The following is a 25713-nucleotide window of genomic DNA, read 5'->3' as shown; positions in this document are numbered from 1 at the left end:
TTTTATCAGCTGCAGTGGCAAATCAGCAGTCCAGCCACTAGTGGGAGCAGGTTGAGCAGAAGGAGCCAGAGAGTAATGGCCAGACCAGGCGAACTGGAGCAGGGATCTAAAGGCAACAAAGAGAGAGAATCCAGCTTTATAAACAGGTGTTTTTTAAATAAATGTTTTGTTTTCTTAAGTGTTTCTAACTACAGCCTGATTCTGTGGCCCTGATAGCGGCTGACCGATGGGTTCGCTCCTGGAGGTGTTGATGGGCAGGAGCTGGTGGGGCAGGGGACAGTCATCACAGAAGTCGGTGCAGGCGGGGCAGACCAGGACGCCGTTGTAAACCCAGTCGCTGACCCGGACGCTGACGCTCAGCAGCTGACCCTTCCGGGAGCACAGGAAGGAGCGATCCTGTACGTAGACGGTGAGGCCCTGGGACAAGCACGAGACCTGAATGGAGGGCAGAGAAACCTTTTAGTTGGGGGCGTTGGGTCAGTTTCATTTACAAAGAAATACAGAGACATAAAGGATTAAAGAATCCATCGTTCTCTCTCACCTATTTGTGGTATTTCTTGTTTTTTGATGTTTACTAAAAGCCGGCAGGTGAATGCAATGAAGCTCATTCAGGTTTATCAGTTTAGGACTGGAAAACCTCTGTGTGACCAGTTTTTCTGTGTTAGTGTTCAGGGTAATTAGATTTAAGAGCAAATAATTTGTCAGATGATCATTACTGCACTGCTGAAACTGATTTAAAAAGAGTAAAATATTAAAATCAGTGTATTTGTTCTTAATATCATCAGGTAAATAAAATAATTTGCCTTGTATTTTTGTCTTTGTGTTTTGAAAAACAGATAATTGTCTTACCTACTCAAAACAAGGGACAATACCCTCATTTCACGAAAAGGGAATTTACTGAGATCTCATTTCAGCTGTGTGTTTTTCTTTGCTATGGAAAATTGGGTTCCTAATGATATATTGGCCCCAACCAGTGGGAGCATTACAGTTGGTATCAAAACAAAAAAAAAGGGGATTTTTATTTCCAATTTGTGGTTAAACGGATTCAGCATTTTAATGTTCGTCTCCAAGCTTCAGCTTAAATCATTCTGCCTTCTACAAACCACAGAAACAATCAGCAATTCTTCACTTTGCTCTTGTAAGCAGACTTTGAATCACAAATTAAAACAAGTCTACTGTGTCCATCTCATAGACACAGCGGACATGTACTGGTGGTTTGCAAGACAAGCTTATTGCAAGGCGGCTACACCTGCCGGCACAAGCAGGTGTTGAGAATGTGGTTGCAAATCTCAGCCCAACCTTGCGCTCTGTTCTTCCTCCCTCCACTCAGCTAATAGTCAAATGACTGTGCCTTGTGAGGATAACTATTAATGGAGGAGCTCTAAATACTGCAGCTGATGCAGAACAGCACAGATGGAGGACCAGGGTTTACGTGGTTGAGGGCGGCTGCAGGCGGTTGCTGGGCAGATTAATAACCAGACTGCTGAAGTGGGGATCCAAGGCCAAGCTCGGCAACAGACCTTCAGCTCCCTTTCCAGTGGCTCTGGCTTTAGATCTTTGATCTGAGTAAACGGGGACGCCAGGTGGTCCCCCCCTCTGGAGATGTCGGGGGCTAGTCATCGAAACACCGATGAAGGAGGGTGCCCAACCTGGTGGAGCAGGTTTTATTTAAGCGTGAAGTACGCGGTCTTAAGGGAGCCTCTAGTCCAACCTCTAGTTGCCGAATCTTCTGCAGCTTCATCAGTGAATCAGATCATTATCCTTAAAAGCAGATTATCTGAAACAAAACTTGATTTTCTTCCATTTACAACAAACTAACTAACAAACTGATACCCAGTATGTGGTGCTCAGTTTTTGGGGCTGTTTCCTGAAGCAGATGTTGTTTTCCCTTCCTCTATTTACATTTTTTTTTTAAAGCAAGACAAAGATAAATGTTACACAGGTCTCCATCTAAACAAAAATGAAACATTTATTAACAGATCAAACTAAACATTAAGAACGAATGGCAAATAGAGGAAGCAGCGATGCATGTGACACGGCTGAAAGCATGCAAGCATTGTTTGACCTCCAGGATGCCTTTATATTTACTGTGAACAAATAATAAGTCAAGATGGAGAAGTTGGAAAAACCCTAAAACCCCCTAAATGCACCTGTAAGGTTTTCTTTGTGCTATGAGTTTAAATCCCTGCTCAGCCTTAAACTGACTGCACCTTGTAGCATCCGGAGCCCCAGTCTGGGTAGGTCATCTTCCTGGTGCACTGCTCCATGACGAAGGCGGACCTCTGGTACAGACACACAGAGTGCGGGCCGTACTGCTCCGCTCCATAATTCCTCCACCAGTCTGAACACAAACACAGTTTGATTATCTCAGCTCATCTATAAGCACAGGTTTCTTTCTAGTGGGATTTTATTTGGACCTGATGAATACGGTGAAACTACCTGGCTGGTTCTCTGATACTCTGCAGTACGAGTTTCTCTGATACTCTCCGCTGAGATGCCAGCTGAACTCCTGGCTGAAGGGGCAGAAATCAGCAATCTCTACAGCACCCCCGAAGGACGACAGCTGATCCTCCGAGACATCAGGGATCTGATCGAAATACTGACCAAAAACAAAGCACTCAGATTGTTCTGTTTCTGCACAGTGATAACCAGGGGACCATATTCTGATCTTTATCTGATGATAAACTCTGTAGAAAACTACCATATGGTTCATCAATGAGCTGTTTTAGTATGTTTACATTTAACAGGCGATTTCATTGATAAAATATCTAAACTTCACATATTCACGAATTCTTATGGAGTAGAGTGAAGACCTTGAAGTGTGTGAATATGTACAGTATTGCTCTGGATGCAAATAAGCAAAAAGAAGGTCCAGTTTAAGCTAATTCTTTTTCTGATTATCCTTTCAGAGCATCAAGTTGCTTCATCAAACAGCCGGGCTGTCAGTTCTGTGATTTCCCAGGTGGGTTCAAAAAATAAATGAGGGTCATTTTGGGATGGCTGCATCCACTGATGCTGAGAGCATCGGTCTATAGTAGCAGTGATGCTGCTGTGGTTCAGTGATTTGGGGGTAGTAGAGTCTAGAATAAATAAATCGTGGTTACGATTTAAAACCTTTGGAGGGTTAATGCAGACATTTCTGACATAATAATATTAATAGCAAAAATAAAAAGCTCTTCCAGATTTATTCTTTACTTTTGACGCCAAGAAACAGAAAAAGAGGAATGTCTGGTTTTCTTAAAACCAACTAGTTTAAACACAGATCTGGGATTATTTCTCTGTGCTTAAATTCTGGAAGGAGATTTTAACAGTTCAGCATCAGAGGAATTTTTAAACGCTTTTTCTTTTCGGAATTAAAGGCTGAGCAAAAAATCCCAAAGCAGCAATAACTACATCCAGCAGCTTTAAAGTGTTCATACGACACAGTATTACAGCCATACTTTTTAGTATTACAAGACAAAAAAATGTAACATTACTTGAATAAAGTCATAATTTCTTGTTTTCACTAATATACTTTTTGGGCTTCCATAGTTCAGAGTAACGATAATTTTTTCACTTTCTGTTCTTATAAAGTAGCTCACTGTGTGAAGCTGTGTGTCACGCTTTCTCTGTTTATAACAGAAAGGCTGCAAACCTGCTTTACAAACATGTTTTTCTGCAGCTTGGTTTTAGTAGCACTTTGAATTCAGCTCAACTCCCGACATGGATGTCTGAAATTAAAGCTGGTTTCTCTTATTTATTAAGAGAAACCAAAAGGAATAAAAAAAACTATTAATTTCTTTTTCTAGCTATATCGCCAGGCTCTAATTAAAACATAAAACAAGATATAAAAAAAAACAAAAAAAAAAACGTGCGTCTTGGAAGACAAACCTAAATACTATCCTAAGCAGTATTTACAATAAAAAAATAAGCATTTCCATCTGTTTAGGAAAGCTTTTAAATACTGGATTTACTCCAGTGTTGTTTTATTCTTTAGTTTTAACTGTAGCACTCACTGAAATGTTAACTGTATTATAAATAAAATGTATTATAATCATAACCTGTTAAAAACTATAAAAAGAAAAAACCTTAAAATTACTGTTTAAGTGGTGACATCTCTCTGACAATATAATATGTGAGATCCCCACAGCCTCTACTCTGGGTCTCGATCAAAACCCTTAACTCCACACTGCTCCCCGGGCGCCACACAATGGCAGCCTACTGCTCCCCAGGGGATGGGTTGAATGCAGAGATAGAATTTCCCCATCGTGGGACAGTTAAGGAAATTACATTACATTTTTTACACAATATACAGCAAGAAACATTGGGAAAAAGAACCTGGATGACTTGTCCCCTGAACAGGTTTCCTAGTTGTACCCACCTGGTATTCCAGGGGTAACTGTTGGGGGTATTTCTGCAGGTTACAGACAGCCACAGCCAGCTGGTCCTGTCTGCAGGTAAGCTGCAGAGGAGAGGCCCGCACCGTGTCACAGAACGGGGTCACCGGGTGTCGCCTGCCAACGAAAGTAAGAACATGAGACACTGAAGCTTAATCATGTGTTACATTATAGACTCTGAAAAATGTCAAAGCACAAAGAAAGTTGGCTGACTCAGAAAGTTCATCCTGATCATTTCTGCTTGGTAAGCAGCTTTTAGCTAAAGAAATGCACTAAAGAATGCTGATTAAGATCACTTCTGCCAATGTTATTGAAAAAGACATAAACATTCATGCAGAGGAGGGTAAATGACCTCCGTCTCTGCCGTTCCATCCAGAACTTGCAGCTCTTCATGACGAAGTCGCAGCCGAGGCCGCGGCCCCAGTCCAGCCTCTGAGCCATGCTGTAGTTGGCCCGGTACCAGCCGCTGTCTTCCATGATGGCCAGCGTGAGGCGAGAAAACACCCGGTTCTGGGTGTGGGAACCCGTCATGGCCTCATTCTGGAAGGAGTCCAACCGAACCGTGAGAAAAAGCAAGAAGTTCAGCAGCTGTCTGAGCAAAGGAGGGTTCAGGTTCTCACCTCCAGCAGCCGCTTCTCCCAGTGATTGAGTTCAGTTCCTGTTCCTCCCTGGTTCTCCAGCTCCATCCCCTCCAGGATGGGACAGTCAAAGTGCCTCCTCGCCTCCTCCTGCAGGAGGGATACAAGCAGTTACCTAAATTACATCCAGGCCAAAACTTCCTCTGCTCTCAACACATTATTGCAACATGGAAGGAAAATTATACACAGAAGCTAGGAAAACTAGAAATTATGCTGTGTATCCTTTTTTTTACACCTACAGACTAAACATTTTGCCAAAAATCTTAAAATCATCCGGTTCAACTGCAGCTCTGTTAGGGTTACTGTCGACCTGGAAGGTGAAGGCTGTATTTTAGCAAAATCCACCGCTTTCTAAAATGCTACATACTGCCACATGACGCTGCCACCACCGTGTTACACAGTGGAGGATGCTGTTGTTGTTTATCTTTGCCTCCTCCACATTTTCCTCTTTAATAATGAAACTAGTGCTGTCACACTTTTATGAACGATCTGATGAGCAGAGGTCTCCAATAACAAAGTACAGATACTTTGTAACCTCACTGAAGTCGAAATTTTGACTATCAATACTTTACAGAAGTAATAATTTTTTTAGACAACCATTTACTTCTACTCCCTATATCTTTTTTAGCTATTATCTCTACATTTTACTCCTTACATTTTAAAAATAAACTGGTTAGTTTTGTTTAATTTTTTAATCACTGTCTTTTTATTGAGTATTCCTTTTATACATACAGTTTGTAAATACAAAAAATATATATATAGTTATCCAACAAGATATAGAAACAAATACAGCAAAAACAATCCCTACAAAAAAAAAAAAAATCCCAATCAGCCCACCCAGGTCACTACCAAGAGGTCAGCGCACTCCTGCACTTTCTTATCCCTTACTGAGACAGAACACATTTTATTGAATTTTTTATTTATTTTTTTATAAATAACCCGGGGCATTATTTTGCGTTTTGGAATGAGTCAAGAAAGGGCCCCCATATCTCCTCAAATTTACCAGTTGAATGTTGGATAGAACATTTAATTTTTTCCAGTTTCAGACATGACATGATGTCACATAACCACTGTTTGTGAGTTGGAGGAGCCGCACCCTTCCACCTGGTTAGAACTGTGCGCCTCGCTAACAGTGAGCAGAATGCCAGCGCCTGCCGTTTAGAGGTTGGTAAAGGCGACCCCTCACCACTAAAACCAAACAGAGCCAGAAGAGGGCCAGGTGTTATCACCGTTCCCACCAACCCGGACATTGTATGAAAAACATCTGTCCAGAAATGACCAAGAGTGGGGCAGGACCAGTACATATGGACCAGCGTGGCTAAAGCAGTTTTGCATTTATCGCAGTAAGGGGTGACTCCTGGATAGAAACGCGATAGTTTATATTTGGAGAGGTGGGCTCTATGTACTACTTTGAACTGAATGAGGCAATGGCGCGCACATAGAGATGAGGTATTTACCAGTTTAAGTATAGAGTCCCATGTCTGATCTGCTATGGTCATATTCAAGTCCTCTTCCCATGAGGCTTTAAGTTTAAGTGTGGAGGTCTCTTTCATAGTGAGCATTCTGTTATAAAGCCATGAAACCAGCCCTTTAGAAGTTGGGTTCAATGATAGGATGGTTTCCAACAGTGTATGCTCTGGCAGAGATATTGAGCCTGACAAGTGAGACTGAATAAAGTTTCTGGTTTGTAAATATCTAAAAAAATGGGATTTAGGTAAACCATATTTTTTGCCAAGTTCCTCAAAGGATGCCAATTTTTTCCCAATGAAACAGTCCTTAAAGTAAGTAAGTCCCCTCTGCTGCCACTCTAGAAACACCCCATCCTGAACAGATGGTTTAAAAAAATGGTTAAGTGCAAGAAGGAGAAATCATGGAGTTTGAAGTATTTCCTAAACTGGCCCCATATTTTCAGTGAGTGTTTCACTACTGGGTTTAAAGTAGGGTTAGATGCTGAGAGTGAGAGTGGGGAACACAGCATGGCCGGGATGGACAAATGGTTACCACTGCGTAGCTCCATAGCCACCCAGTCAGGACAGCCCCCTCGATTATGATAGAAATACCAAAACACTAGGCATCTACGATTAGCAGCCCAGTAATAGAACTGAAAATTGGGGAAGGTAAACCCCCCTTGTGGCTTTGGTTTTTGGAGTTGTAATTTATTAAGCCTTGGGCGTTTACCCTGCCAGATGAAAGATGAAAAAATTGAGTCTAGCTCATGAAAAAGAGTGTTAGGAATACAAATGGGTAATGCCTGAAAAAGGTATAAAAATTTGGGCAGTATATTCATTTTAATTGAGTTGATACGTCCCACAAGGGACATGGAGAGGGGTGTCCACTTTGTGAGGGATTCCTTCACTTGGTTCAACAGCTTAATCAAATTCTCGTTAAACAAATTTTTATGCTTTTTTGTCACTGTGATACCAAGGTATGTAAATTTTTGTCTTTCAATTCTAAATGGCAGGTTAGCAAAGTCTGACATGCTAACTTCATTACCTATGGGGAAAAGCTCACTTTTGGTAAGGTTCAACTTATACCCTGAAATCTGACTGAATTGGCTAAATATATTGAGAGCAGAAGGCAATGAAGTTGATGGTTTGGAAATAAAAAGTAGAAGGTCATCTGCATAAAGCGACACTTTGTGTTCCATGTCATTCCTCCAAATGCCGGATATCTGTTTACTGGTTTTAAGTGCAATGGCAAGGGGCTCTATGGCCAGATCGAAAAGCAGGGGACTAAGAGGGCATCCCTGACGGGTGCCTCTTTGTAATTTAAATGGTTTTGAGATCTGAAGGTTGGTACGAACTGTGGCAGACGGTTGCTGGTATAATAATTTAATCCATGAAATGAAGTTTCCTCCGAAGCCAAATCTGTTAAGGACCGCAAATAGATAGTCGAACTCAACCCGGTCAAAGGCTTTTTCGGCATCCAGAGAGACCACACACTCAGCCGAATCCGTGGCACTAGAATAAACGATATTGAGCAGTCTTCTAATATTAAAATATGAGTGCCGACCTTTAATGAAGCCTGTTTGGTCATTGGAAATAATTGAGGGTAAAACCGCTTCAAGTCTACGGGAAAGAATTTTGGCCAGAATTTTCACATCGGTATTTAAGAGGGAGATAGGTCTGTAAGAGGTGCATTCCACTGGATCTTTGCCTTTTTTTTTTATAAGTGTGATACAAGCTTCGTAGAAGGATTGGGGAAGGGATCCATGTTTAAAACAGTCACTAAAAGTAGAGCTGAGCTGCACAGAGAGTAAATCTGAAATTTTTTTGAAAAATTCTGCAGGGAAACCATCCGGTCCTGGGCATTTGCCAGGTTGCATTGAGGCTATTGCTAGGGATACTTCTTCAAGAGAAATAGGTTCATCCAGCCTATTTTTAAATTCTGGTGAGATTACAGGAATGTGAAGCTTAGCTAAAAAATCATCAGTCATGTTAGAATTGGTTTGTAATTGTGAGCTGTAAAGCTCCTCATAAAAGTCCCTGAATGCATCATTAATTTGACAATGGTCTGTGACTACATTACCGTCTTGTTTTCGAATTCTGGAGATAGTTTGCCTTGCCCTAGAACCCTTGAGCATGTTTGCTAACAGTTTATCAGGTTTGTCACCATGCACATAAAATTTAGATTTGTTATGTAAAAGCAGGCGTTCGGCTGAGTGTGCTGTCAATAGGTCGAGCCTTGTTTTAAGTTCAACCCGTCTTTTAAACAGTTCTGGACATTGATTCAAAGCATATTTTATGTCAATCTCTTTGATTTGCTGCGTTAGGTTGTTCTGTTCATAGGTGGCTTGTTTTTTAATTTTTGCTGAATAAGCAATAATCTGGCCTCTGATGTAGGCCTTAAAGGCATCCCATACCACGAGGCTGGAGGTTTCGTGGGAGGAGTTGGTAGCAAAAAAGAAACGTATCTCGCCTTGAATAAACTTTACAAAGTTTTCATCTGACAGCAGAGTTGAATTAAAACGCCATTGTCCAGTTCTTAGGGGAAGATGGGGAAGGGACAGGGACATAGTGAGTGGGGCGTGGTCTGAAATAATTATGCTTTGGTAGTCACAGGAACGTATCTGCTGTAGCCATTTTGCATCCATGATAAAGTAGTCAATTCTTGAATATGTTTTGTGTACATGTGAAAAGAATGAGTAGTCCCTCTTATTGGGATTTAGAGTTCGCCACACATCACATAGCCCATACTCAGATAGAAAGGATTGTATAACTGATGCAGACTTGCTTATGGCATTGCTTTTAAGGGATGAGCGATCCAAAGCTGGGTCCAGCCAACAATTGAAATCACCCCCGAGGACCAGTGAGTATTTATTGAGGTCTGGTAATGAAGAGAATAGTTGCTTAAAAAAGTTCTCATCATCGATGTTGGGAGCATAAACATTGACCAAAGCAACCAGAGTGTCGTGCAGCTTCCCACTCACCATTATAAATCGGCCGTGTTTATCAGCCACCACATTATCGGCCTCAAACGGAGTATTCTGGCTGATAAGTATGGAGACCCCTCGTGACTTAACCTGAAAATGGGAATGAAAACATTGTCCCCTCCAGCATGTCAGAAGACGACCTCCGTCCGAGCTCCTGATGTGAGTTTCTTGAAGAAATGCCACATCTATATTAAATCGTTTAATATGAGAGAAAACCTTCCTTCTCTTCACTGGGTGGTTTAAACCTTTAACATTCCAACTTAGAAAATTTAAATACCGACTCATGGTCTCAAAGTTTAGGTGCTATTTTACTTTGATAGGTATAATAACAGTATGGCAGGCAGAGATTGAGAAAAAAAAAAAAAAAAGATGTAAAGAACAGTTACAGCACTATGCGAAACCCCCGGCTGTGACCTTAGCCTCCCCCCTAAGCCCCCCCTCCAAACGTAAACAGCTGCCGAACAAAAAACAAACAAACAACAACATGGCAGCAAGCTCTTCAAAATTAACATTCTCAAAAATCGAATCTTCCAGTAATCAACAACCTCAGATTAGCAGAAAAAAGAAAAAACAGCTGTCAATATAAAACCAACAACTGCTCCTAGTGGGCATGAAATAGAAAACCCCCCCACCCCAACGTAAATATTTATCTTGTACTTTACTGGCCACCGAGCACACCAAGGGAAAATAGTAATGTGGCAAAAATATAATAAAAAAAAATTAAGCTACCACACCAGATAAAAGGAGGCTCCCGACACTATTGGGACAGAACAAACCGGTGTTATTAGAGCTGCTCCTTCATTCATAAAGTCCAATACCAACAAAAGGGATGGCCAGAATAGGTCAATTTGTAAAAAAAAAAAATAATAATAATATGTTAAGTTAACAGGCTGTATTTACAGTACCTACTGCGCCCTGAAGAAAACCAGCCCGCCTGTTTTTATGTAGTGAACTCTCAGTACAGCGTTGCTCCTTTATTGGTCTTCTGGTGGTTTCGGGAGCCTCTTGATGAACTGCTGCGCCTCCTCCACCGAGCCCAGAAACTTTTTGGCACCGCCGGGTTGCGTAATACGAAGACGGGCCGGGAAGAGAAGAGCCGGCTTCAACCCCCGCCTGTAGAGTTCCGCCATTGCGTCCTTATATTCCGCGCGTCGGGCCAGGACGTCTGGGCTGTAGTCTTCCACAATACGAACAGATGCACCTTTGTAGTCCAGCGTTCCTCTCCTCCTGGCTTCCCGGATAATGAGGTCCTTGGTCTGGTATCGGTGCAGGCGAAGGATAACCGGCCGAGGTGGACGTCCCGCGGGTCGCTTAGCTGCCAGGGAACGGTGCGCCCTATCGAGCTCCGGTGGGGTCGGGAGCGCCTCTTTCCCGAGCAGTTCGCAGAGAAGGTTGGAAAAGAAAAGAGTAGGGCGCCCACTTTCAGTGTCTTCAGGGAGACCGAGGATGCGGATGTTCTGTCGTCTACTGCGGCTCTCCAGGTCAGTGACTTTGTCTTTTAACTTGACGTTGTCTTCACGGAGAGCAGCACACGAGTCTTCGAGGTTAGCCACTCGCTGGCTCAGATCCTCTGTAGCGTGTTCTAAGGAGGAGATTCGCTCTGCTTGTTCCTCCAGGGTCTGCCGCATCTGGTCTAGCTTGGAGCTAAGCATGTTGGCAGAAGATTTGAACTCGGATTTCAGATCCTCCCTATGCTGCTGAAGCAGTGCGGTGATAGCCTCCAGCGTTAAGCTAGCATCCTCTTTCCTCCCTCCTTTCGCGCTTTTGCTGGCCATTACTAGTGAATAATTGAACAAAAGCACAGTTCAAGATGTTTTGGTATCGCTGGGAGACGCAAAATTAACTTTCCGTGGGGCGAATTTAGTTAAAAGGTTGAATTGTTCTGGAGCAGTTCGTTGCTACGTCTACCCTGTCCGCATGGCAAACCGGAAGTCGTTTTGTTTAATTTAACCTGATTTTCATTACGGCCTATTGGTATAAAAAAATAAAATCAAAATAATCTGTTTAATGCAGAAAATGTATTTCTTTTTGGTTGGACTCGGTTCTGCACCAACTTGTTGTTCACTACGTACAGAAATAAATAATGTTTCAAGTTCAATTTGACAATATTGCCATTAGTTATAAAACCAAGAAAATTAAGTATAAGGAAGTTATCATCCATAATTGTGGAAAAAAAATCCTTTAAGAAGGTAGTGCAATAAGGCATCTTTTCAATATTTCTTTTATATATTAAGTAGTTTTAAAAATAGTACTTAAAAGTTGATGCTCTAACTTCTACAAAAGTATTTTTAAACAGTAATATTTCTACTTCTAATTGAGTAATAAACATGAATACTTTTGACACTTTGGCTGATTAGCGAGGAGGACTCATAATCCACATGGAGTCCAGAAGGAGGAGATGTGAGAATAGTTTTCCTATGAGCAGCTGTGCTGCATTTATTCAGACGTATCAGATTTAGAGACCTGGAACATCCTTTAAAAACTGACCAAAATCCTGTTTCTTCTCTTTCTAACTGAGGACAAGTTTGTGTTTTTTGGTGAAAATAACAGGATTTTGTGCTCGTAATGTGGAAATCTTCAAAGAAAAATACTTTAATACTGTAGACAGTTGTTGTATATTGTAAAATAAGCTGAAAAAGCTCTAAAACAGATAATTGACAGCATTACTAACAGCTGTAAGCTGAATGTGTGAGTCATAGAGGCGGCTCCTTACCACGACACGAGGAGTGACCATGACGTGCACATGGTGCCGCACCATCTCTCCTCCTCTGATGTCCCACAGTCTGCTGACCCTCCTGATTACCGCCTCGCTCCATTGATACAAGCCCAGGCTGAACGACAGGTTTGACATTCAAGGTTAGAGCTGGCAGCATCTCTGGAGGAAACTGGCTGATAACAGCCTGCAAATCCAACTAACTTCATAAAACAGCCAGTTGATGAAAAGCATTACAAGCAGGAGCAGATACATGGTTTGCATCTTGGACAACAGATCAGATCAGAGGCCTGAAATCCGCTGGAAGGAGACGTTTTTTTTTCCAGTTTTACCTCTCGTTGAACGCAGGCAGGCCGCTGGCGAAGCGAGGAGTCAGAGGTTTGCCCTCGTGGTCGTGGTAGAAGGCGAACAGCCCAGCTGAAAACCCCTGATGGACAGAAACAAAAAAAGTGATGCAATATAAATCTAGGAGTTAAAGCCTCTCAAACCTGCATTAAATGTAGCTGGACTATGACTACAGTAGGGCGTAAACAAGCTTGAGCTTCTACCTTCAAGGGGAAAGAAAAACTGGAAAATGATATGGCTTCTAATTCTCCAGTGAATAACTGTGAATAACAGGACCTTTAGAAAATAGCACCTTCGTAAACACTGACTGTCCTCTGGGTGCCCATCAGCTGCAGAGGACTGATGTCCCCATCCCTTAAACATTTAGATTATCATCAGAGGGACGTACAGTAGAAGAGGATTTATCGGGTAAAAAAAACCTCTTCTGATTCTTTAACAAATAAAGTACAAACCACCTCTGCACAAAGCTTTTACTTTTTGACTCCATTATTGTTTAATAACGACTGCTGTAAATCTGCAGTTTCCAACACTCAAGCTTATACCTTCCCATTAGTGTGACTGTTTAGTGTTTAGTGTACTATTCCAACTTGTGCATTCTCATGTTCTCGTGAAACGTCTTTAGTCCAAGCACTGTTCCAATTCCCAAGAACACAAGACAGAGAATGGACCAAGTCCCTGTAAGTTGTTATCGCCCCTCCCTCTTTACCCAGCAAGCATCAGAGCAGCACTGTGCTTTCTCAGGACTGACAAATGTCCCAGCATGCACCACGTCAGCAGCAGCTACAGGGGAGCACTAACAGACCTAAGTATTAAGTTAAAAGTTCACTATTCCGTTGCTGTGGTTCTACAAAGTTACATTTTAAGATTATTTGAGGCGAGAAAATTATACCTTTAAGCTTCACTGTTGGCCCATTTACTAATTTAATAAGCAATAAATTAAACATAGCTGGTCTTTTGAGAGCAACCGGTGCTAACCGAGGCTAACGTTAGCCTGTCTGCAGCAGCCCTCACTCAGCATAGCGGTGTGTGAAGTACTATTTGCTTTGAAGGTGTTTTCTTTTTAATTAACTAAAAAGTTAATTTGATTTGTGTTAATTAATGTGTTAAATTATTATTCTCCCACTAGATGAAAAAAGTAATTAATAAGCTATTAATAACAGGAGGTGAAACGCAGCTCCAGACGAGCCGAGCATGTGGTGACGTCACGAGTACCCTTCTGTTCCGATTCACCAAGATTTATTCTGTGTGCCCCGGTCTCCCCGAGTCCATACTTTCCTGTGTTCTTGTCAAGAACGTATTTGGCGAGAACACAAGTCCATACTAGTATTCTTGTTAAGTAAGAAACAGCGCGTACATCTATCAAAGTCAGGTGGTCAATCCCCGAAGGATAAACTATTCTTACCAGAGCATGGATGATCTCATGTTTGACAGTGGAGAGCATCCCTTCAAACTCCTGAGGCTGAGAGGAGATCATGGCAGGACACAGGTTGGCATAACCTGCTATAGGCCTAAAACACACACACACATAGTAACACTTAGTGTCATGATCTTGGTGCTAATGACTGGCTTAATTTTCATTCACCTGTCTAACTCTGCATGGTTTCTAATCACCGCTCATCTGATCCACCAGCTCCTGCCTCTATTAAAGCTGCTTGCATCCAGTCATAAAGGCCAGATAATTCTTGTTCTCTCCAGATAGTGGTGAGAGTGTTTTTAGCATCCCTTAGTGGTTCTGATTACCTGACCTTGTTTTGCCTCTTAACCACTGAGCTTTCCTGTTCCTGTTCTGATCTGTTTGCCTGACCTGGCTGTGATTATGGACTGAACTTGTAAACCAGGTTAGTGACTCGCATTCATAATCTTCCTCTGTTAGATTTACTTGGTCACTAACCTGTGTTTCCTCTCTCCAGAGTTTTCTTCCTCAGACACCCTAGCAACTGTTACTGTAGATCTGCAGTCCATCAGTTTCATAATAAACGCTTTTTGAGTAATCCCACTGCCTATCCTGCCTGAATACTGAGTCGTCTGTTCTGAATCACAACATTTAGATGTTTCTTTACTCCTGGACTGATGTTACCATTTACTGCTCTGAGTTTCCCCCTCACCTGTCCAGCTCTGCCTCCAGCTGGCAGTAGGCAGCGTAGGCCACTATGTTCTCCTGTCCGCAGCGCTCTGTGGTGATGCCGCTGACATAGAGAACGAAGTCTGATCCGTCCACCCCGGGCCCATCCGGGGCTCCCGTTGGGCCGCACGACTTTCCAGACTCACTGCACACCTTACATTGCTGAGAAAGAAATGTAACAAGGAATTAATATGTGGTAGAAGCCCCTCATTCCTTCTACTAAGCAGGGTGGAGATTCAGTAAGGCTGTGGGATCCAGCAATTTGACAAAACAAACAAATTTGTTTTCAAACAGACTTTCCACAATATGGATACAAATTCTTCATTGCAAAGATAAGATTCTTCCAGAGGTTTTTTACTTCTTTTAAAATTATTTTTTTTACATATGTTAACCAGCACTGCTGAACCCGTGATAGAGTTCAGTTGAGTTAATAACGGGGATGTAAACAAAAAATCGACTTACAGTTAATTATTAATAAATGGTTTATTAGATTAAAACTTGTTCTGATGGATTAGCCAATAATGTCAGCTTAAAAGAAATTCATTTCAGTGTTGTAGTGTTGCCACCATCCAGTAGAGGGCACCACTCATTCTTAAGCAGAGCCTTATGGAGCATTCACACCAAATGAACCGAACCACTTTTGGGCGTCAAAGCATCTGATTCACATGCAAAGTCTACAGGGGGCGGCGTTGAGAGGTCCAATTGTGCATCCTAGCATCGGGAGTGGCGCAAACGAGTGTCCAAGCATCCAAAAGCTCAACTTTGACCGTTGCCGCAAAATTACCCAAATTAACTAAACATGTTAACACCTGCCAACGAGTATATTCAATAGTATATTCTGGTACTTGCTGTGTTTACAACAAACCTTAAAAACTCTTACAACAGAAAGCTTTCAGCAAATTCCCAGCACTGCTGGCCGGCGGTTTGCTTGATGTCTGGCACTGCGAACAAGAACTGCATATTTTAGTAGGATCATAATCCTGATGAAGTGACTGCACAGAAGACGTTTTGAGGTCTACTTTCTGTTAAAACTCAGTTTTCCAACTCATAAAGTAAATAAAGCCAAGCTGCTATCTAGCTAATAATTACACAACAGAGCAGAAAAACAACCAGATCACAGAGCATTGAAGCATCAAAGCAAGTTGGTCAGCGTTTGATCCAGCGTCAAAATTTTGGTTTCTAAGCACTTTTGAACACTTTTCCGTGTGAACGCACCATTACTGGTATTTGTAAGAGAAGTAATGCCAGAGCAAAGACAGATGCATTCAGAGTCCAGTATGTGATTACTTACACAATTTAATGGCGCCAAGGTTACAGAATGAACTTTATGTGGTTTTGCCTGCTTGTGGATCAACTCGTTATGTTACCAGCTAACCAGCGCTCATTTAACTGTGCATCATGGTGGAGCAGCGCAACTTCTCTGTCTCGCTCTGAAGGTGAGGATCTGATGACTGGAAAGCTAACAGCGTTATGTAAAACGTTTGTAATATGATGAGACGGAGACGTGCTTGCAACTGGTTCGGTAGTTGGAGAAGGCTTTTGTGATTTAGCACGCTTCACAGTGACGAGTTTTAATATTCCCCTGAGAGCAACCAGAACCACCTGTTTAAAGACGCTTCTAGAAGCACTAAGTCCCTTTCAGCACTGATTACTGGATTACACTAAAAACAGAGAGCTATATCACAGTTAAGGCTGATTTATACTCAGAAACCAGGTAACCTGCGTGTGTCGCATTGAACACAAATGTGACCCCGCCCCTTCCGCAGACACTCTGGTGCTCTCCAAAAATGTGACTACAGACAGTACCGCAGACAGGAGGCCTCTACACTATGCATATTTCCTGGTTGGTAAATTACTGGCTTTTTTTGTTTGTATGACGCCATTGTGGAAAATGACTCATGATGATGGACCAGCTAGAAGAGCAAGGTGCACGAGAATGCTAGGACCCTTTTTCCACCTTGGTCTCCGCTCTTTTTCACCCCTTATGTCCCTCCGTTGTTGCACAAACTTGCCCCCACTTCCTCACCACCTCAGCCGTATCTACACTTACCGGCCACTTTATTAGGTACACCTGTCCAACTGCTCGATAACACTTAATTTCTAAGCAGCCAATCACATGGCGGCAACTCAGTGCATTTAGGCATGTAGACATGGTCAAGACAATCTCCTGCAGTTCAAACCGAGCATCAGTATGGGGAAGAAAGGTGATTTGAGTGACTTTGAACGTGGCATGATTGTTGGTGCCAGAAGGGCTGGTCTGAGTATTTCAGAAACTGCTGATCTACTGGGAACTTCATGCACAACCATCTCTAAGGTTTACAGAGAATGGTCCGAAAAAGAAAAAACATCCAGTGAGCGGCGGTTCTGTGGGCGGAAATGCCTTGTTGATGCCAGAGGTCAGAGGAGAATGGCCAGACTGGTTCGAGCTGATAGAAGGGCAACAGTGACTCAAATAACCACCCGTTACAACCAAGGTGGGCAGAAGAGCATCTCTGAATGTACAGTACGTCGAACTTTGAGGCAGATGGGCTACAGCAGCAGAAGACCACACCGGGTGCCACTCCTTTCAGCTAAGAACAGGAAACTGAGGCTACAATTTGCACAAGCTCATCGAAATTGGACAATAGAAGATTGGAAAAACGTTGCCTGGTCTGATGAGTCTCGATTTCTGCTGCGACATTCGGATAGTAGGGTCAGAATTTGGCGTCTACAACATGAAAGCATGGATCCATCCTGCCTTGTATCAACGGTTCAGGCTGGTGGTGGTGGTGTCATGGTGTGGGGAATATTTTCTTGGCACTCTTTGGACTCCTTGGTACCAATTGAGCATCGTTGCAACGCCACAGCCTACCTGAGTATTGTTGCTGACCATGTCCATCCCTTCATGACCACAATGTACCCAACTTCTGATGGCTACTTTCAGCAGGATAATGCGCCATGTCATAAAGCTGGAATCATCTCAGACTGGTTTCTTGAACATGACAATAGGTTCACTGTACTCAAAAGGCCTCCATAGTCACCAGATCTCAATCCAATAGAGCATTTTTGGGATGTGGTGGAACGGGAGATTCGCATCATGGATGTGCAGCCGACAAATCTGCGGCAACTGTGTGATGCCATCATGTCAATATGGACCAAACTCCCTGAGGAATGCTTCCAGCACCTTGTTGAATCCATGCCACGAAGAATTGAGGCAGTTCTAAAGGCAAAAGGGGGTCCAACCCGTTACTAGCATGGGGTACCTAATAAAGTGGCCGGTGAGTGTATACCCACAGCTAGTTCCTGATTGTCCCTCTTGCATAGTGGCGTGGAACAACATAGCGCAGACCACGCTTCAATATTGGGCATAAATCAAAAATATCAGTGACAAGCTCACAGCGACACACTGCTGCAGGAGGATAACCAGCCCTTTAGCATCCACTTCAGTGAAATAAAGTGTTAAATAGTCTGACAGCATATCAGACTATCCTCTTTTTATGAAAAGTCCTCTTGTATTGTTTACACTCAAAGTACCACTAATTATTCTCATAACATTTTAAGATCATCCATGATTGGTCAAACAACCTAAAATACAGTTAATGACCCTTTCTGCAGCTGTCAATGACAGACAGGTAAAAAAAAAGCCTGATATAGCAAATGAATGGAAAAGGTCTTTTCCGTCGGCTAACCGGGGATTTTCCGATTAGGAGAAGTAAGCCCTCTTATCCCATTAGTTAAGTAGCTCGTCTCTAACTGGAACTAAGATAAGTTGCATTAAGATCTAATGGTGGCTTTGAAATATTTTTTTCCTTAATAACCAAAAGAATTACCAGGAGGAACTAAATGACTAGATAATTATTAGCACAACGTTTGACATCATTATTTAGCTCTAGATGAAAAGCCCAGAGAAGGACATGGGACATCAGGCCGTAGTTTCTGACCTGCAGGTGGTGCTGTGGTACGACGACAGGACCACAGCGGGTGACGTCTGCGCAGGCATCCTGGCAGTATCGATGGGGGTCACCTCTCTTCCTCATATACTGGTTGGTTGCACATTGCCTGAGAGGAGATTAGCAGCAGACAGGCAGAGGCTCATCAAATGGCACAGCATTATTGGAATTCCCATGTATTTCCAAATGTTCTGAAGAAAACAGTGTTTTTTTCCCCCTGTTCATCTATCTAAAGAATATGAATGTTGTTTAAATAATCAAGCTGGTAGCTGGAGGTGGGGACAGACCTGCTGAGCAGCACGGGTCCCACCCTGCGCCTCACGCTGAAAGCCCTCTGAAGGTAGTCAATGGCCTGAGGAAACAGCTTGTCCTGGTGAGACACGCACAGTAAAAACATGAGGCTGACTGAGGCTATCCTTGTTCTTCTGATTTACAGGCATTTGTAGTTAGTTACATCATACAGTCCAGAAAAATATCTATTAGCTTGTGCAGAAGCTACTTTATCATCTATCCAGGAGCCAAACAAAATAGAGCAAAAAAATAAAAACTGCCCAGAAAAAAGAAAAAAAATCAAATACCCAAAGAGTTCGAAGGGTCATTATGTTGATAACAATGCTGGATGGTTATAACCATCTAAAAGTCACTGCTGGTGGACAATTTTCCATCCAAATATAGCAGTAACACCTCATCTGACTCTGGATCATATTATCAGGCCAAGATGAAACCATGCTGGTGTTTGTTCAAAGGATTAAAAGGAGCAACTGTGACTTAGAGATCTGATGTTTTTTTCATACCAAGAACTATTTACACCCTCGGGGCCAATTTTTTAGACTAGACAGGGGAAAGACTTGAATCGCAGTGACCAGCAGAGCCAAATAATAACACACGCTTTTAATGCACACATTGACTGACTTTATTGATCTCACTGTGGAGAAATTTACTATTATGTTGACGAATATAAGATATCTCGGCAAACAGTCATGCAAAGCATTAGAAATGCTTCTTTGCTCTTCACTCCAGAAGAAAGAGGTGAAGAGAATGTGATCTGGAAAATGCAATTTGAAGAGCAATCCATTAAAATAAGTCCTAATGGTTTTAAAAAATAAACTAATTTGAAAGAATAACATTTCTAGTCTGCTTTTTTTTTTCTTTTACAATTTTTCTTTCACAAATAATTTAACAAAGTTCACTCCATAGCAAACCCCCCCCCCCCCCCCCCCCCCCATATTGTTCAGTATATATGAGTATAGAAACACACCTTCACCAGCCTTCGTTTGTCAGCAGTAAGTCTGTAAAGACAGAGAGAAGTAGGTTAACGGACAGGAAAATCTCTTTCATTTGGTTTATGCGAGCAGTTCAAACTGCAATCTAAATCTAATCTTAAATCGGCCTCATGGAAGTTCAGGGATCTTTGTCTTCTGCTGATGAACTAGGTGGTTGTGTTCACCTGTAAGGTGCCTTGCAAAACTATTAATATATTCTGAATTTAGCATTATGTATTAGTCGCAAACTGATTTATTTTTTACTTTTTGAGACTTGATAGTAGTAGTAAGGTTTATTGATAGTAAACAGTGGGAGATGAGAAGAAAGAGCAGGAGGGAAGACATGTAGAAAAGGTCAGAGGGACAGAAATTAAACTCCAAATGGCCATGTCTCTATGCATGAGGCTCTGCTCTGCTGCTGCACAGCCTAATATCAGCATAACTTCATGGAATCTTATGTGATTTAACAACAAAAAAAGGCAACATACATGGATTTCAATATTAAATTGTTTCATTTAATTTTTTCATATAAAAGTGTGATATGGGTGACATTTATTCAGTATACTCTGACATCAGGAGTCGGCCACCTCTACCGTCTAAAGCGACAATTTTTCTGCTTTTTGTTACAAAAACGCTTCAAAACCACCAAAAACTACACATGCTCTAATTAAATGTTGAGCAAGAAAATATTTATTTCAGTTCAATAAAAGAGAAGCAGATTTTCTTTTTAAACAAAATAACCATCTCAGTCTTTAACAGCAAAGAGAAAAGAAAATATACCTAAATCCCTGAATAGAATGCTTGTGGTTAAATAGGCAAATTCTTGGTTTTTAATCGGTAAAAGGTTTGATATAATGAAAGTTGACCTACTTTATCAGAATGAAGCAATTTTAATCACTTTCTTATTAATTAATAATAATAATAACAATAATATTAATAATAATAAATGTATAGTGCATGCTGTCTTTAGCCATCATTGGTGTATTTTTGCTTTCAGATAACAGAAGAACAGATAAGATCATCATCAAACCATTTGCGTATCAACTTTAGCTATTATATTTAAAACCAAACTTAAAGGCCTAAATAAATATAGATATGAAGGGTCATGGCTTCTGAACCCATTCCCTTAGAAAAAAGAAATACAAGCAGTTATCCTCAGAAGCCCTGATTTTGTGGAGTTATTTTGGTTATTTGGACCGGAGGTCTTCAACAGGGGGTCCGCAACCCCTAGGGAGTCAACAAAGGTACTGCATGGAGGTCGCAAAAGTTTTGGTTGATTAGAATTTCTTTTCTATTCCCCACTGCATTTTTTCCGCTAATTGAAATGCCTTTAAATCCACATTAACATGAATTCAACAGACTAGTAAACAGATAAATGGAGGCAGAAGATGTCTTTCAGTCATCAATGCACACATTCAGCGACACACAGTAGCTCTTTAAAGCTGGGCACCGTTTCATTCAGAACACCTGTCCCATCAGCCAGGAATCAGACATACTTTAATAATCCCAGGGAGAAATTACTTTAGTTACATTACTCCATCTGTAGAGTGACTATAGGACCAGTTTGATAGAACACAATTACATAAAATATAAATAATTAGGGGGTCCCCGCTCCATCCCGCCATCAGTTTGGGGGTCCTTGGCCTGGAAAACATTGAAGACCCCTGATTTAGACTTTCAAAATATGTATCTCCACCAACATGATACCAAAATGGAGAAGAAGGAATTAATAATGTTGGACTTTAAAAAGCTCAACTTTGTCTAAAGACACCAATGATTGATAGCCAGCCTTTTATTAAACCTGCTGAGGACTCACCTGTGTTACACCATGGGCTGAAAAATGAAATGCTAGACATGCCACATAAACAGAGATTAGATGTTCCTTGCAAAAAAGTTATGTTTTGTGATGTTTTTAATCACCCCAACATAATCAAATTAAACCACATAGAAGATGTTAAAAAACAAATCCTCACCAATGCAGGAGCCTATTATCCATTTCTCAATAACATTTTCTAGAACGTAAACATGAATGCACACCCCTTATTACCAATTATTTATAAATATTGACTCTTAAGAAAAAAATGTTGTGATTGTCATATAAAAACAACTTCAAGATGTATAACTACATTTGCAAAGCACAAAGTTAATGTCTAAATCTGATGAACCGATGCTGTACTTACTGATCTACGCTGCTGTCGTAGATGATCTTTATCTTCAGCTGCAGATCGTCAGGAGAACTTCTCTTAGTTAGCCGCTCAGGCCGCAAGTACACTTGATGGACAACCTAAGAACAGAAAAAAAAGTAAGCAGTGAGTCATTATGTTGTCTAATTATCAATATGTGGGGGGCTGGTAATGGGAGAGGAGCAGTGAGTCTACAAAACCAATAATCTCCATTTATCTTTGTTTCTTAGCTGTTTTACATCTAACTTTCATTCCAATGTTCAACTACCAAGCAGTAGTGCTTTTATTTTGAAGTTTCCATAGATAGATAGATAGATAGGGCTTATTTATTCAGCTTTTATTTTGAAAAGTTCAACCCGGACGTACTTTTTTCGCTGTTGCTAGGAGAAGCTGGGATAAAATTTAATATTCAGTGTTATGAAATTGTGTTTAATTACCTGCTGCAATTAGGTAAACAAACATAAATTATATTATAAATTAAGCGGATAAACCAATTAGCTTCATGTTAGCTTCATAGCCTTTTAGCACATTTAGAAAGGATGAAAAGAAACGAAAGTTTCCAATTAAGTGACTTTTCAAAAAGCACATTTACTCTGTAATTTGTGTTCTGCGTCCTATAAAATAACTTATTGTGCCATAGGACTGCTGAGTTGCTTACGCAGCTAACAGGTTAGCATCCTCAGCCGGGGCTCACCTCACTGCGGGAGGGGGCTGAGTGTCTGCAGGTACCGTGGCAGCCCGCCTGCACCGCGAGGAGCAGGAAGAAAGCAGAGAGGAGACACCGGGACACGGACGGCTTGCCATCCCCTCTCAACCAGCGCTCCATCCTCTGATGAGCCCGAGAAGCAGGGCTGAGAAGCCCGAAGCTAACACAACCTCCGCCGGTCTCCGTCCGCTCCCCTCGGCGCTCGTTTCATTCATCGCTTGCGAGCTGAACCTGAACACGATACCATCCTGCATTAACCGTCGATCTTTAGGCGATATTTAAGGTTGTAACGCGGGCTGGTTAAAGACTTTAACAGCAGCAGCGGCTTCTGGTTTGTTTCTCCCTGTCAGCTGAGAGGAGCACCGGCTCCGAAGACCGTGTATACACAAGATGTATCACTCGGTTATAAAACGTTATTACATCGGAAGTTCCACAGGCTTTAATTAATGCTGCATAGATCGTCTATAGCCGTGATGTGTTAGGAGCGCAAACATTTTTTTATGCATTAAGTGGCACACAATTAGAAAAAAACCCACATGGATGAATTAGGATTACCTCGTTCAGATTTGTATGCCTTTTTCTCGACTTTCAGAAAATAATATAGCAGACCTCCTCGTTCTCTGAGAATGTTCTAAATACTTTTTACCCGTTTACTCGGGATGATAGATTTTGAGTATGTATGTCTTTAACTGTGCATTATTCTGATGTATATGAAGGACCAACTCTGCCATATTTAAAAATAAATACAGAAATAAATAAATGCTCAATAAATGTATAAGCATACAATTAATTGCCAACAAAAAAGTGAGACATAAATGTATATAACTCTTAATTAGCTTCTTTATTTATTTGCCTTTGTAATATTTACCCTAGAAGAGAGAATAAAGAATTCCCAATGTCCCCATTGGGGATTCTTTATTTTTGACGGGATGGAAAATAAAAATATCATCCGTGTCCCTGATTGGTCAGGCTGGTTTTCTACATGATCTCCTGCACTCCCCCATTCAGCCATTTAAACTTGACTTTGCAGACTGGGTCCCCATGTATTTTATTCAGCTAAAAACAAACTAAGATTTTTTTTTGTATTTTAACATCCTTAACCCCACTGACATTTATGGACAGTGTCATTAATTCATCACCGCTATCCGACTATTACCTGCAGACCAGTCAGTCATGCAATTCAGTTAAGTCACTCACATAATTTGACTTTGAAATTCTAACAAACATTTTTTCCCCATTTTCCTATATTCAGGACTGCAGTAGATGTTTTCAGTCAGATTGTTTTTATGAACTTACACTCGTGAGTCAGTAGGTGGCAGTATATGGAGCCTTACAGTATTCCAATGAACAGACTTGAATGGCTTTTAATGTGCACAAAGCAATTTGAAACAAGCCAGATTATTGTAATTTTAAAAATCAGTTTTACTATCAAGTCTTCCTTTTAGTTTACCATCATACCATATCCTTTCTTTGTGATATTTTCTCACCAAACCTTTAAAAATGACCCTTTTTTCAACAATCATTTTTAACCCTCTAAATAAGTTTGTTCTTTGATTAAAATGTGTAGAGGAAAAGTTTTGAAGGGTTATTCGAATGTCAGTTTTTGATCACAAAAACCTGATATTTTGAAAGGGTTTTGTATACCCTATTAAAACTGTTATAGCAGTAAACAATTTTTAGAAGTGATCCACAGTAGTAACCCCTATGCAGCAATGGATTAAATATCATTACTTACATTTAGTATAGGGTATAGTAAAGCTTTCAGTTCATGATACCAAACACTCTCCGTAGGCACAGTGTAAGTATCTTGGTGTCCACATCAGCAATGACCTCATGTGGACACTCAACACCTTATAGCTGATTAAGCTCCATCTGTAAAGCATGTAGCCTAAGATGAGAGATGCAGACTGCAGGACTCCACTGCCCTGAAGAACATCTACCAGTTCAGACTCTGCAGATGATCCAGCATAAACCCTCAGCATGGACTCAGAAACAACTGTACCTTTTACAATACGAAGCCCCAACAAAAATATATTTATAAAACATAGTTTATATGTATGAAAGGGATGAAACTAGCAAAAAATACGTTAATTAGGTTTAGATTGTGTAAATGAACTGGGTCAAGGGCAGGTTGACCTATAGCTAACTTATTTCCATTTCTTCTTTGTATTCATTTTTGCCCCCCAGGCTTTTTAAGTTCACCCACTCCATAGCTCTAGTGTGAAAATGATTAATTTAATAAACCTTTGGCATTTATGCTTAGTAGTTGATAAAAATAGTGTTTTATTATAACAAAAAATATTAGTTCTACAAATAATAAGTGTATAATTTGGCTAAAAGCCATTTAGAAGAGACTATATATGTTGTTGAAATTGAAACAATGGCCAATTAGGTCCCTCCACACTTTTCCAGACCTTCCATTGTTAAGTGGTGTGTTGTCAGGATGGAAGAGGAAGGAGTTATTACTAATCTATTCCAACAATTATGAGACATAAATGGATCAAAGCATTAAATTGAAGCATTAAATGGTCATTTGACTAGAACTCTTAAGTAAACCTCTAAAGCCACCTAAAAACCAGTGGCATATGGCTTCACACTGCTTTAGGATGCAGGGGCAGAGCTAGATGGGGGGCCAGGGGTGGCCATGGCCACCCTTACCCAATCATTGGCCACCTCTAATACAGATGGTGGCCGCAGTAATCATCTTAAGTGGAATATTCAAAACATTCAGTAAAATCATAGATTAAAAAAACTATTTTAATAAACACTTATCAAATAATCAATGTATGTAGATATTAGTGCTTGTAAATATCAATTTTAAGCAGGATGTTTATTGATACAAGTAGGTAAGTTATGACGATGGAAAAGATTTACGCCCCAGATCTCAAAACTGAAAGAATGTTATCCACGATATCTTTTATTTAGATAGAACTGATGTTTAAATATATGCATCTACTTGTTAGGAAAGGCTGTAGGACAATATAGTTTGTCTTTATTTAGAAAATAT

The 25713-nt window shown here is 41.0% G+C and overlaps 1 protein-coding gene across 1 annotated transcript; it reads right to left on the bottom strand.

Moving 5' to 3' along the window:
- Positions 1-23094, bottom strand: lmln (leishmanolysin-like (metallopeptidase M8 family)). Its single transcript, XM_038295609.1, has 16 exons — positions 22695-23094; positions 21998-22101; positions 19814-19844; positions 18843-18925; positions 18547-18664; positions 14610-14788; positions 13907-14012; positions 12492-12586; positions 12160-12277; positions 4997-5104; positions 4729-4916; positions 4361-4493; positions 2440-2599; positions 2211-2341; positions 225-435; positions 1-106 (listed from the first exon to the last, which is right to left on the bottom strand). Exons 1-16 carry the CDS (start codon positions 22824-22826, stop codon positions 6-8), a joined length of 1998 nt encoding a protein of 665 aa, XP_038151537.1. The 5' UTR covers positions 22827-23094; the 3' UTR covers positions 1-5.
- Between the last annotated feature and the right edge of the window lie 2619 nt (positions 23095-25713).

Source organism: Cyprinodon tularosa, unplaced genomic scaffold, assembly GCF_016077235.1.
Source record: "Cyprinodon tularosa strain WSP-4 unplaced genomic scaffold, ASM1607723v1 ctg357, whole genome shotgun sequence".
NCBI lineage: Eukaryota > Metazoa > Chordata > Actinopteri > Cyprinodontiformes > Cyprinodontidae > Cyprinodon > Cyprinodon tularosa.
Note: the sequence above shows the minus strand (reverse complement) of the source record. Positions and strands in the feature narration are given on the sequence as shown.